We start from the raw sequence: 15,177 nt of genomic DNA on the forward strand, positions 1-15,177 counted from the left end.
AGCCCAAGCTTTACTCACCCTCAAACCCTTGGTGTATATGACTTTCTTCTTTCTTTTTTTTTATTATGATAGGACAGTGATTAGACAGGAAGCGAAGTGGGAGAGAGAGAGGGGGACGGGATCGGGAAAGGACCACAAGCCAGGACTCGAACTCGGGTCGCCCGAAGCGCATTGGTGCTACATGTTGGCGCGCTGCCCTTGAGGCCATCGGCGCCGACATGACTTACTTCTTTCTCATGAACACAATCGGAGATATATTAATAAATATCCTGACGCATCCGAGCTTTATAATGGCAGTGAGCAGGATCAGTGAGTATAAGCTGAAGAAATCCACATCCATCCATCATAAACATATTCCACACGGCTCCCGGTGGTTAATAAAGACCTTCTGAAGTGAATCAATGCGTTTGTGTTAAAAAAATAAATAAAAATCTATATTTAACAAGTTACGAAAATATCTAGCTTTCGCATGAGCCACCTTCCGTATTCAACTTATGAAGAAAGTGTAAAACTCTTGCAGTTCAAAAAGCTTATGCTACATCCTACACCTTCCCTATTCAACTTACGGAAAAAGCTTAACTGATGCGACATCGGTTCCATTTTTTCGTAAGTTCAAAATTGAAGGCGATCTGGCGGAAGCTAGATATTTTACCTTATAACTTGTTAAATATTAATATTTTACACAAATACATCGCTTCACTTCAGAAAGTCTTTATTAAACCCCTGGGAGCCGTGTGGAATATGTTTATGATGGATGGATGTGCTTGGGCTAATTTTCATTTGAAAGTGAACTAATCCTTTAATGGCCAAATAATTCTATTGTAATTAGGGAAAAAGTTTATATATATATATATATATATATAAATTGCTTATAAAAGACCAATTAACTTATGTTTGCTTTTATATTTTTGTCAGAATTTTGTACATATTCTGTAATATTCACAATTGGCAGAAGTTCTTACTGTCAGGTATATTAGTTATTAGTTCAAGAACATTGATTATTCTGTCAGTAAAGAAAAAGCCCAATTAACCACTGTTTGCAAAAATTATGGATGTTTTAAAGGTGCCGTAGAATGTCTTTTTAAAAGATGCAATATAAGTCTAAGGTGTCCCCTGAATGTGTCTGTGAAGTTTCAGCTCAAAATACCCCATAGATTTTTTTTTATTCATTTTTTGAACTGCCTATTTTGGGGCATCATTAAATATGCGCCGATTCAGGCTGCGGCCCCTTTAATTCTCGTGCTCCCCTGCCCCCGGAGCTCGCGCTTGCCTTTAACAGCATAGACAATGTTCACACAGCTAATATAACCCTTAAAATGGATCTTTACAAAGTGTTCGTCATGCAGCATGTCTAATCGCGTAAGTACAGTGTTTATTTGGATGTTTACATTTGATTCTGAATGAGTTTGATGGTGCTCCATGGCTAAAGCTAACATTACACACTGTTGGAGAGATTTATAAAGAATGAGGTTGTGTTTATGAATTATACAGACAGCAAGTGTTTAAAAATTGAAAATAACGACAGTCTAGTCTCTGTGAATACAGTAAGAAATGATGGTAACTTTAACCACATTTAACAGTACACTAGCAACAAAACATTTATAAAGACAATTTACAAATATCACTAAAAATATCATGATATCATGGATCATGTCAGTTATTATTGCTCCATCTGCCATTTTTCACTATTGTTCTTGCTTGCTTAGTCTGATGATTCAGCTGTGCTCATCCAGACGTCCTGCCCTTGTGTAATGCCTTGAACATGAGCTGGCATATGCAAATATTGGGGGCGTGCATATTAATGATCCCGACTGTTGCGTCACAGTCTGTGTTATGTTCAGGTTCGCCTGTTCTTCGGAGGTCTTTTAAACAAATGAGATTTATATAAGAAGGAGGAAACAATGGTGTTTGAGACTCACTGTATGTCATTTCCATGTACTGAACTCTTGTTATTCATCTATGCCGAGGTAAAGTCAATTTTCAATTCTAGGGCACCTTTAAAGATATTGATATTGATTGTTTATTGGAAATCAGATGGGCAAACCTTTTCAATGTTTGTTTAATTTTATTTATTTATTTATTTATTTATTTTTTGCTGATATCTCTTGTTGAAATGCATACTTACTTGTGAAGAACATCAAAGGCAAATGTGATGTAAACCTATATATTATGTATGTATGTAAATCTAATATCGGCCACCTAAAATAGAACTGCAGTGAAACGGTGCAATAACAGTCTGTTTGTTTTAGAGCTGCTGTTGTTACGGTAACGCAAACATCCTTCAGCAGAAAGTTGCTGTTTTAGGTTAGGGATGAACTGTGTGATTGCTGCAGACACACTGAAAACACAATCTTCAGCACACTGCAGTATGAGGACAGGCTTACACATTTACCACTGTTGTTTTGATGTAATTCTCTCCTGTAATGAGTGTATGAAGTGCTTCAGTCTATTACAGACATTCACAGAGCAACTGGACAGTGTTTTGTTTGCTGTTCTTTCAAAGTTCTCCATATGAATTCTGGTTGTGAATTATTTAGAGAAGCCATTTAGTTGGATAAATTAAATTATTTTGTTTCAAGACAGCAATTTTCTTTTCTGGCCAATCAGTGAGTAAGTGATATTGCAAATAAATATTTCTTGTGAGTGGGATATCTGAGATAACAAAATGCTCTAGGTAATGCACTGCTCTACAGCTCTCTAGATAACTGTGCATGAATCTGCTTTATAGGAATCCATATCACTGCAAAAACCTCAAAGTAACATCAATGTCCATCAGCTTTTACACTGTCCAATTTTGCTTTTTTTTTCTGTAAATGTCCCTAGAAATGTTTAAGCATCATTTGCGCGTTGGTAATGTGTGGGAACCTCCACAAATATAATCACAGAGCATCGAAACGCTTCAAAAGTGGCCAGAAACAGCACGCTTTTTGTTTTAGTCTCCTATATAAAGCTCTCCAAGAGGATTTTTATGTGCATGACTATGGATTCGCTCCACTCAAGTCCTTTCTAATAAAATGTGATTGAATGTCTTAATGTGCTGTGCTGACATGTGTCCAACTCACTGGTTTTATGCAATTTACCACAATCCGCGCTTTTACGCACTATTGCGCATAACCGTGTGTGTGTGTGTGTGTGTGCGTGTGTGCGCGCGCGCGCGCGTCAGGACACCTGCTCCTCTGTTTGACAGTGTTGCGCTCGCGCTCAACTTAGATTCGATTTAGAACGTTGGTAACAATTATCGTTCTAAAGAATTACGTTACACATATAATTAAATAACGATTATAAAAGTATTTTAGAAGCGCTCCACTGCAGCACTATAAAACAATTTCGGGGTGATTGTGGGCGGGGCATTGAAACTGAGGGAAATCACATGGGGCAGGAGCAGAAGCATGGTAAACAGAGTGAGGAGGAGGATAAAGTTAAACTGGTGGCGTTTACGCATCATGGAGAGCGCCTTTGCGCACTGATCCGTTTTGGAGAAATCACTTAAGTTGATGCCATCTGCGGACTTTTCTGGATTTAATGTGTTTGCTTTAACTGTGAAGACATGGAGTGAAGCGGTTTGCGCACCGGTCAGGAAGGATGCCCGAGAGAAGATGTGCTCTAGCCGGAAGATCATCTGGAGTTTGTTGGTTCTGTCGACGCTGGAGATAGGGCTCGGGGTGTCCAGCATCGTCCTGGGAGCGGTGGGCATCTGCCGGGCGAAAGCGGAGCACAAGACCCAGCAGGGCGACGCTTCTCCGGTATGGAGCGGAGTGTGTGTACGTCTCACTTTTTTTTAGTCTTATTCAGTTTTAATAAATGAGCTGTTCTAACAAAACTCTCAGAAACTGAATGCTTGTGCAGTATTTTTATCTGTCAAAAGGTATGGTACTACCATGTTTTGGGCATAGTAGTACCAGACCTTAATGTACCTTAATGTATACAGAATGAACGTACAGTGATGTAACTGATATCAATATTGTACCATGGTACAGTAGAGGAAATATGAGCTGAATTGCACACTTTCTGATGTCATAACTTAATGATTCATCATAAAGTTGTCTTAGGTTCTTTATTACACAGATAAATGTTTCTGTTGCTCTAAAAATGTCAGATGAGACTCACTGTCTGGTGTTTCTTGAGGTTGTGATATCTTTCCATCATTAACTTAATTTGTGTCCAGTTCAGTTCTTATAAGCGCTGACTCTACTGTCATCTGAATTCAGTGTAATTGTGTCACATTTCCTCCGGTTTTCTGCATGTTTTCAACTTTCATTTCTGGTAAGTTGATCAAATAAGACTGATCATGTTTTCTCTCTCATAGTTTCTTATCTGTGGACTGTGCGGTATGCTGTGTGCACGGAAAAGGACAGGTCTGATTGTGAGTACGGCCTTTAGTGTTCTCATGCACACATTCCACTGTACAAGTACACATACTTCACTGTACTAGAGCTCTGCTGTAGAACACACACTGTACTGTACAGTACACATTCTCTAGTCTCCCGGATCATGTACTCTGCATGCTTTTTCAGAGATCATTGGAATACATTTTCGATGTTTCATTCAGATCAGTATTTAGGTTTCTGGGTTCTTTAAAGCACCAGTACATTTTATTGTTCTAGAGAATATAAGGTTCTAAATGGAACTTTAAATGGTTTTGGTTTCTAATTGGAGCCATTTTAAAGAGAGTAGAACACAAATACAATAAAAGAATAAACTGTAGAATTCTAAAACAAATTTCTTCTGTATTAAAGTGCCCATATTATCATATTTTAAAGGTTCCTAATTTTGTTTTGAGGTCTCCTACAATAGCTGTACATGCATCCAAAGTAAATGTATTAGGGCGGTCAAATGATTAAACGCGATTAATCGCATACAAAATAAAAATTTGAGTTTGCATAATATATGTGGGTGTATTGTGTGTAATTATTATGTATATATAAATACAAACACATTCATGTATATATTTGAGAAATATTTACAATTATATGTATTCATTTATATTTTTATATAATTTATATTATATATAAATATAAATATTTTGTACATAACATATTTCTCTTAAATATATACATTAATTTGTGTGTATTTATATATACATAATAATTACACACAGTACTCACACATATATTATGCAAACTCAAACTTTTATTTTGTATGCGATTAATCGCGATTAATTGTTTGACAGCCCTAATATTATAATAATATATAGTTCTCATAATATCATGGAAGCTTGTTTCTGCCACAGAATACAACCAATTTAAAAGATATTTGTGAGTTTTTATCTAACAATTCTGACTTTTTTTCTCAGAATTGCGAGGTATAAACTTGCAGTTGTGAGTTATAAAGTCAGAATTGAATGTTTTTCTTGCAATTGTGAGTTTATGTCTCACAAATCAAATTTCTGACATTTTTCTCACAATCATCAGATTATATCTCGCAACTCTTTTCTCACAAATAGGAATAAGTCTCAGAAAGGATTTTTTCTCAGAATTGTGTGTTTATGTCTCACATTTCTGATTTTGGATATTGTAAAGTCAGTTGCGAGATATAATTGCGAGATATAAACTTGCAATTCTCAGAAAATAGTCCAATTGCGAGTTCATATCTTGTAGTTTTGACTTTTTTTCTCAGAATTGCAAGGTTATATCTCGCTATTCTTACTTCTTTTCTCAAAATTGTGATATAAACTCACAACTGCTAGTTATAAAGTCCAATTCTAAGAAAAAAAAAGAATTGCGAGTTTATATCTCACAATTCTGACTTTATAACTTACAGTTGTGACTTTATATCAAGCATTTCTTAGAAGAAAAAAAAATGTCAAAATTGTGAGATAAAAAGTCACAATTAAATTTTTTATTTTTGTTCAGTTGCGGAAACAAGCTTCCACATGATATCCATTGCAGCATCAGCTCTTTTCTCACAGTGTCTGAAAGGTTTAAATAAAGGATTCAGTCTCTCTAAACCCCTCCTTTCTGAGAGCCTGCTCTGCTCTGATTGGTCAGATGGCCCAGTCTGCATATCAGAAACAAAACACCCATTACCACTTCTGAATTTCAGCTCCGGATCTTCCTCAGCACTCGATACACAGTAATGTGAACAGTAACAATGATGTCAGTTTTTCCGAATCAATTTCAGAACGAGTCTTCATCCTTTTAAAAGTGCAGCAAAGTTGATTTGCTTATGCAGCACTGAAAACAGCGTCTTCTCAACATATCGACAACACGAACCAAACTCTCCCGGTTTGCCGTTAGACATTCGCCGGCAGCCAGTGAACACTTAGCTGGCATTATGCAAATGTGTTACAAACCTACATAGATTTGTGCAGGAAGTGAGCCTGGAATTATCGACGACTCCTTTCAGCAGTTCAGAATCAATTCTTTCTTTTAGCAGACAATAACTTTATTTGATGTAACTTTGATCTTTAAAACGTTACAGAGTTACATTCACAAACAGATATATATATTGCACACTACATAAAAGGCAATATCCCAAAAAGCAAAATAGGGGCACTTTAATACATAAACGGTGTCTCACCACACTGTTTTCTCGTTTTAGAAATAGTAATGAAATCTAGAATAGAAATAGTTTGTTGTGGACGTCAACATAAACATGTACATGGTCAGGAATGTCCACGCCAGAGACCGGCTCCGGCTCACAGTGTGTGTGTGTGTAAATATCCCAGGATACTTGACTGGAGAGAGGAGATTCAATTAGCCACCTTGGAGTGGAGTGAGCCGCCCCAGCGGAGAGTGTTAATCACAAATCAATACTGAAGTGAAACTTCAGTCTGGGAGGCTTCATGTCTCTCCAGTCCTGCTCTCCACTTGTCTCTTTTCATATCGCTACATGTTTACCTTTGATTTCTTGTGTACAAGCTTTCAGCTTCGTCCTCAAACAGGCTTTACCGTTTCTCATTTTATCTCCCTCCTCATCTGCTGATTGATTTTGTTTCACGGGGTTTTTATGCGCCCTGCCTGTAATGTTACTGTACAGCTAAAAGGAAACCCTGTAATGGTCCTGAGTTCCTGACAGTAACGTCAGGAGCTACTCTAGAACACTTAAGTGTTTCGTCTGTAAACCATATAGACTTTTTTAGTCCCTGTGGACAGTCTCATCTCAGCAGCGCTGCTCCACGAACATACTGCAGAAAAGTGTGTTTTGACTGTTTCTCCTCAGTGTGTAATCTGATATGGACTGTGCTATGAATGGAATACTAGCATAATAGTATGCTGATGATGATTATGTTCTGCATACTATTTTTGGTACAGTAAAAGGATGAAAGATATGCAGTTTTTGCAGAATCGATAATGCAGTAATTTAGGGAAATGATGACAGAATGGCTGTGTTTGAAATTAAATGCTGCTTATTCCCTTCTATAATTTAAAATTGTATATGAAACAGTTTGAAACAAATGTTCCAAAGAGTAGTATGCTACATTTGCTGTCAAATTACCTAAAAACGTTAGCTATATTGCATCTTAATTTTTTAATTTTAATCTAATTTCGAGATTTTAAAATGCAAGTATTGTGTATCAAATAATGGATCAGACATGCCCTGCTATAGATGCCATAACCAACACACCCTTTCCCACTGATGGCTATTTAAAAATATTCATGTATTCTTTCAGCTCCATATTGATTGGCTCATAAACAAAGATTGCGGTATGCAGGTTGCAAACTTCCAGGGTGGCATGAATGAGCTGAGCAACCTTTTATATGAATGGAAATGCCTATAAATCACTTTTTCTATCAGGCAGTGGCTATTTACACTAAGTGAAAATAGCAATATATTCTATTTACACTATGTAAAAGTAGCAGTTCTTTGCAATAAGTGCAATATACTTATAGTGGCAGATACTATTCGCTCTTCAGTGTTGTACATTAAGAGGAAGCAACAATAATATACATTCTGTAAAAATAGGGCACAATTTACTGTATTAATTTAAAGGAATTTTTCATATTTGTTTTACCTGCACTCTGTTCCGTTGTGTTTTAGGGTTAACGGAAATGTCCGTAAAATTATTGGATAATTTCCGGGTAATGCGCTGTTATTTTACTGAATTATTTTTTTTTAAAGGTGTAGAATGATTATATTTAGGCAGCGGCTATATGCACTAAGTGAAAATAGCCTATTTTCTTAGAGATAGATGCTATTTACACTAAGTGAAAATAGTGATAGATTCAATTTACACCATGTAAAAGTATCAGTTCTTTGCAATAAGAGCGAATAGTAATTATAGATGCTATCTATACTTAATATTGGCAGATAGTTGCACCTCAGTATTTTGGTACATTAACAGGATGCAATAATATCATAGAGTGTAAATGATTATATTTTAACCTTAAGTGTAGCAGTGATACAACTATGACCGGATCTGAAGCCAGACTGAAACTGATTAAAAACATTATGAGTCTCTAAATGGTGCGTGAGCTGCTTATTGACCAACTTCTCTAATACTTTAGAGAGACAAGGCAAAATGGAAATTATTAAAAGGATGCTGCCTTATTGGGAGAATAAAAACCCTCCCTACACCTTCCCCTAACCCTACCCAAACACTTTTAATATTATTAAACATTTGTTCAAAGTTTATTTTCACTTTTAGAACATTTTCTTCATTTTTATTGAAAATAAATGAGAGCTCGGCAAAAGGTGGATTCAAACCCACTTCGATCGTGTTAAAAGCCTGGTCTGCGAATCTTACTTGTTACTGCTGTGCCACTGAAGACACTGAATTCTGTGCGTCTTTTTTAAACTTGAGTGGCCCAACCAGACATTGGTGGGTGGAGCTAGTGTAAATAGCATTTGCCAACAAGGGATGCTATTTGCACTTAGTGTAAATAGACTCCATCACACTGATAAAAACAACTTGTAGGATTTACTTGATAAAATCATTGTAACAAATTGCACTCAGTTTTTCTAAGTAAATTTTACTGCTGTGATATCAAGTACAATTTACTTGCCAGTATCAAGTAAAATGTACTTAACTCTAAATGTAACATTTGTGAAGACATTAAGTAAATGTTACTTAATTATATTTAACTTAGCATGTTGTATTTATTAAAAGTAATTATGTAAATTTAAATTTAAAATGTGAAAATATCAAGTAAATTTTATTAATCTTTAACATTTACTGTTATGAAGTAATTAAGTAGATTTTATAATGTCTATCCATTTCACATTTTGAATTACTTTTAACAGTATTACTACTTACAATTACTTATTCAGTAATTGTTTTACATGCCGGTTTAACCTGTCGTCAAACTAACGTCAGGCTCCACTTGTCACCACGACGGTAACCCCCAAAACTCCCAACATGACAAAAACTTTTCTAAATCCCACCTTAATAGAACATTAAACAATAATAACAAGTCTTTTACTTATTTATCTTGCTTAAAACACATGAAGATAAACAAATTAAACATTTTCTCTTCAAATTAAATCTGATGCAAAGCATTCTGGGAACTATAAATCCCCCAGTAGATTATACACAATAAAATTAAGTAAATGTTCATTTAAATATAGGCCTATTAAAAAAAAGCAGCAAACATCCTCGTTTTAAGTGAGTGCTTCCATTTCAGTAGCAAAACCAAACAAAAAACACGACTTTCCAAACAATTAAATAAATAAAGACAAGATTACAGCAATGCGACGAGCATCGCGATGGGTCAAAAAGCAAGGTAAACAATATGCGGTGCAGCGCGATGAGACAGTACGGATGCCCTGTATCTAATGCACGCGGTTGCGAAGCTTCCAACAGCGGTCAGGATTTGTAAAGTTTCCATTGATGCTTCGCAGACCAATGTCTACGGACCGTCTCTGCCACTGCAAGCCGGATCTTGTTGTAAAAAAAAAAAAAAGCGCACCGACACACTTTGCTTTTTTCAGATTAAAATTTACTGAGTTTTTTTGGTGAATGTGCTGTGACTATAAAATAGTTAAATAGTATTTGTAAATATAAGATACAATTTACTTTTTCTTCTCAGTTATGTTATTACATGAATAAATTGTGTAAATTTTACTCAAGATATTATAGTACCAACTTAATCTTGATTTTACAATGTATAAATTACATGAATTAATGTAATAGATTTTACCATACCACAAAGTCATTATTTTCAGTGTATGCGCATTAAAATTATTAAATGGATGCCGCCTGATTGGAACAATAAAGCCCTCCCTACACCTACCCCTATCCCTAACCGATAAACACTTTAATATTAAACACTTGTTAAGCACTTTATTTCCACTTTTCAAATATTTTCTTCATTTTTATTGAAAACAAATGCCTTTTCAATCTGATATGTAATAGGAAAAAGGGAGAATAGCGAGTTTGGTAAGAGTTGAACTTGGGTCGATTGCGTCAAAAGCTACTATTATATAGCGCATTAAATAGCGTGTGTCTTTTTAAATCTAGCCCAACCAGACATTGGTAGGTGGAGTTAGCGTAAATAGCCTTTGCCATTTGTGCGCCAATGGGCGTGCTGGTCTGAAAACGAGGTGTGTTCAGGTGCATTGTTGCTGTGCCCTTCAGTGCACCTGGCTTTTAAAGGGAATGGGAGATGAGACTCTGATTGGTTTATTGCACATTATGCCCAAAACACACCCATAACTCACTAAGAGACTAGATACAACCCTTTTGGACCATGCGCCAGGCTTTTTACCTTTGTTAAACTAGCAAAAGTGGATTTGGACATGCCCTAAGTGCACCTGAGCCATGTGCTTCAGTCCATGCGCTTAGATCATTAAAATGGGGCCCTTAGCGTAAATAGAGACTCCATTTCTGGCAATAGACATTCTTAGTGCACCGTATACTTACTGCATGCATACTTCAAAAACAAATAGGTCAAGTTGTATGGCAGTTTAATCATGTTGTCTACCAGCAGTACATTTACATTTGACTCATTGGCAGACCCTTTTATTGTAAGCAGTTTATCTTATCCAGGCTGTTACAGTAGCATTTCTAGCACACTAAAAGGGGGTGTGTTATCCAGGACAACGTGTTAATGTGCGACTGTGCTGTAGAGTCAGAAGTTTCTTGTGTAATTTGAGGTCAGATCTGTCCTGAAGTGTTGAGCTGGCAGTTTTCTGCTGGCAGATAATGTCACTGTCTGAACGTGGTCTGACCGATTACAAAATCACAGAGCAGCACAATCCATTCTCCCAGTACACAATGGTTTCGTCTTCACCCTCCGTTTACAGTATTTCTGCTGTGCTATACGCTTCCTGATTCATTTACTTTGACCTTTATAAGCGTTGAAATCACTCTGAACAACAACCTGCACTTAGACAACTGTACTTTAATTTGTAAACAAAAATAATTAAATGGAGTATTAAATTAAATGGATATTTTAATTTCTAACAGTTTGTAATAATGTTTAAAAAATGTAATTATATATGCTATGCAATATGCAATATTATTTTAATCATGTATTCATGCAATTTGCATTTTTATTTTAATATTGTATGCATGCAATATGTGTTATTCTAATATTGTGAGCATGCAATAGGCATTATTATTTTAATATTGTGAGTATGCTATATGTTTATTATTTTACTATTGTATGCATGCAATATCCGTTAATATTTTAATGATGTATACATGCAATATGTGTTATTTTAATATTGTGAACATGCAACGTGTTATTATTTTAATGTATGCATGAAATATGCATTTTTATTTGAACATTTTATGTGTGACATATGCGTTATGATTCTAATATTGCAAGCATGCAATATGCATTATTATTTTAATATTGTGAGTATGCTACGTGTTATTAATTTACTATTGTATGCATGCAGTATCCATTCATATTTTAATGATGTATACATGCAATATGTGTTAATATTTTATATTCTTAGCTTGCAATATGTGTTATTATTTTAATTATGTGTGCATGAATTATGCATTTTTATTGTAATATCGAATGCATGCAATATGCATTATTATATTGACATTGTGAGCATGCAATGTGTGTTATTATTTTAATAATGCATTAATGCAATATGCATTGTTTTAATGATGTATGCATGCAGTAGACACAAACAGCTAATGATATGCATGTTTTCTCTCTCTCAGATGATCTTATTTTCCTCCTGCTGTATTTGTGGGTTAATTGGTGGAATCCTGAACTTCCAGTTTGTCCGTGCACTGGTCAAGCGTCCAGACACCATGCGCTCTCTTCATTTGGCCGTCATGTCTCTGGCGTGTCTGGGCATCAGCAGCTGCACGCTGTCCACGTGGCTGACCTGCAGACTGGCCAGCAGCGAACAGCAACGCATGTTTCTGGAGAGAGAACATTCACTACATCACTCACACGAAATGGCAGAGAAGGTACGACAGGAGCTGTTATGTCTGTGCTGTCTGTGTGTGCCGGTGGATCAGTCAACGTTCGATTACAAATGCTTTCTAAATACGTGTTTCTGGTCTTATTGCGAATGATTCCGAAGTCATGTAGGACTCATGTGCTACTTTTTTATTGTGGATTTGAGTTCCTATATGACTTTTTGAAGATTTAAAGGGCCTTTATGTAAACATTGACGGGTAAACATTTGAATTAATCGACATCACCATTGTTGATTGGGTTGATTAATCAAAGTACATTTTTATCATTACAAGGTTTTCTGAAATGAAATGTAAATCAGGTGAATGAACAAACCCCTCTGTAAAAACTTTCAAAAGATCAGAATAAAATTCAATTTTAAAGAGGACCTATTATGCTTTTTTATATGTTCATCTTTCTTTAGTGTATAATGTTGCTCCAGAGGGAGTTATTCTCTAAATCAGTGTCTCTGATTCTGAACTCCCTGAAACGCCTCCATTGTAGTCTTGAGTTTTCTTCCGGGACAAACACATCACGCCCAAGGCGTATGCTAATAAAGGGATGGGGCCTTGTTTAGTTAGTAGTGTGTTGAAACTGGCGGTTATGGTAAGAGGCAAGACCTTTCCCAAACACGCTCGAAGTGTTTGACCAATCAGAGCACATTGCTCCAGCCGACCAATCAGAGCACATTGTGCTTTTTCAGAAGGAGGGGCTTCATAGAGACAGGAACTAAACGGAGCGTTACTGACAGACTGGGAAGAGAGGAGCTGCAACAATGGAGATTATATGAACAATGAGGTGTTTTTGAACATTCAAGCATATAAATCTATTCTAGTAGAGCCCAAAAACAAAATCAAGACTTTGTGTAAGAGCACAATATGGCCCTACAGACACAAATAGATGAAGTGAAATACATAAATGAACACTTAAATGTGTATTTTCTTTCCACTATATAGTTTCTGAAAGAAGACAAAATATCAGAATTGACCAGTGCATGAAAAAACGTGGTTTTGTTTATGATGTCGTGCTTTAAAGTGCCAGTACTCCGAATTTGTTCATAAAATAATAGGCTGTAAAACATATTTAGTTTGAGTTGAAACATTTATTTTAAGTCTTAAATGGAAAAAAGTTTGTCATTAATTACTCACTCTCATGTCGTTCCAAACCCGTAAGACTTTCATTCATGTGATTAAACAGCTGGTGGATTACAATGAACTTCTTCCCGATTGGTGACATCACTAACCCTAATATTTACATAAACCCCGCCCCCAAGAACACGCAACAAAGGGGGCGGGGCCATGTTGGGCTGCTTTAGAGAAGAGGAAGAGTTGTTGTAGTAGAGTGTTGTTATGCCGTCATTTTACGCCGGACTGCTTCACAAACGAGGGTCAATTCAACACAAAAGTTTAACATGACGGCACATGCTAGTGGATGAGTTGAATCAACTCCACAGCAACTACATCAATTTATCCACTAACCATTCAGAAACGTCCAGTTTCATTCTAAAAGTTGTAACTTCTTCCTGAGTCTCTCCATCAGTGTCAACTCCGGTTTGAACAATGTAAGGCTGAACACCGTTACTGACAATCCTCATTTTGGCTGCGTGAGATTCTCCAGCTTTGTTGTTGTTGAGCTGTTAAAGATCCGCCCTCTTCTGGAAAGGGGGACGGGAGCAGCAGCTCATTTGCATTTAAAGGGACACACAAAAATGGTGTGTTTTTGCTCACACCCAAATAGGGGCAAATTTGACAAGCTATAATAAATGATCTGTGGGGGATTTTGAGCTGAAACTTCACAGACACATTCTGGAGACACCAGAGACTTATATTACATCTTGTGAAAGTGGCATTAAAGGTCTCCTTTAATGATGTCTTTATTACCTTTTTGGGCCTCGAAAGTGGTAGTTGCATAGGCTGTTAACGGAGGGACAGAAATCTCTCAGATTTAATCAAAAAGATCTTCATTTGTGTTCTTAAGAAGAACGAATGTCTTACGGGTTTGGAACAACATTAGAGTGAGTAACTGATGACAGAATTTTCATATTTGGGTGAACTAACCCTTTAAATGTGTATTTCTGTATAGCCCTGAGTATGTCACACTTGCTTCAACGTCTCTATTACTATTAGTTATCCGAACAAACCCTAACTTTTAAACTTCAGAGTGTTTCTCTCCCTGCACCATTAGTTCTCCAGGCACACAGGACTTGGAAAAACATACAGTAGCTAAAAAAGGAAGCTGTCTGTTTGAGTGCTCATCTCGTACCACAACCCCCTCACAAACTCGGCCGTGTGTTTGTCTGTTCGCAGGAGGTTTTGGATAACACCAGCAATGCCATCTCTCAAATCTCCTACAACGGACGGAGCGCTTCTCCATGACGGCTCGCCACCCACACACTCTTGACAGCACAGTTATTCACTCTGATTGGCTGAGTCAGGCTGACAGCTCTTCACTCTGATTGGCTGAGTCGAGCTGACAGTAGAAGCAGAGACGGCATCCACAGGAGACGCAGCGTCAGATAACGGTATTGAGCCGACAGACAGCCAATCAGTGTCCAGTTACCTGATGACCTCAGGAGAGGTCAGTGCTGAAGACCTTGACAACCAGCGTACGGAAAACAGATATCTGAGACCGAAACAAGCATGCAAATTATCTTCTCTCTCTCTTTCTGTATCTCTTTCTCTCTTCCTGTATCTAGATAAAGGGAATGTTGAATCTGAAATTGTAATCCTGATATTGTATGGTACTGTATACTGAATGCTTTTATCCTGACCGTATTAAGTGCACACTGTAAAATGCCTGTAAAGATATTTATTAATTTACAATATTTTTATATAGGGGCTTCATATGAAAATGAAATAAAGACGTCAAATGT

The 15,177-nt window shown here is 36.6% G+C and overlaps 1 protein-coding gene across 2 annotated transcripts; it reads left to right on the forward strand.

The window, feature by feature from the left end:
- Window positions 1–3,401: 3,401 nt before the first annotated feature.
- LOC137037949 (transmembrane protein 196) lies at window positions 3,402–15,177 on the forward strand. 2 transcript variants are annotated; one of them, XM_067412390.1, is made up of 4 exons: window positions 3,402–3,761; window positions 4,307–4,363; window positions 12,062–12,316; window positions 14,612–15,177. In XM_067412390.1, exons 1-4 carry the CDS (start codon window positions 3,495–3,497, stop codon window positions 14,678–14,680), a joined length of 648 nt encoding a protein of 215 aa, XP_067268491.1. In that variant the 5' UTR covers window positions 3,402–3,494; the 3' UTR covers window positions 14,681–15,177. The 2 variants fall into 2 exon arrangements, with proteins under 2 accessions (XP_067268491.1, XP_067268493.1); XM_067412392.1 differs by having other exon boundaries at window positions 3,402–3,743.

This window comes from Chanodichthys erythropterus, chromosome 15 (assembly GCF_024489055.1).
Source record: "Chanodichthys erythropterus isolate Z2021 chromosome 15, ASM2448905v1, whole genome shotgun sequence".
NCBI lineage: Eukaryota > Metazoa > Chordata > Actinopteri > Cypriniformes > Xenocyprididae > Chanodichthys > Chanodichthys erythropterus.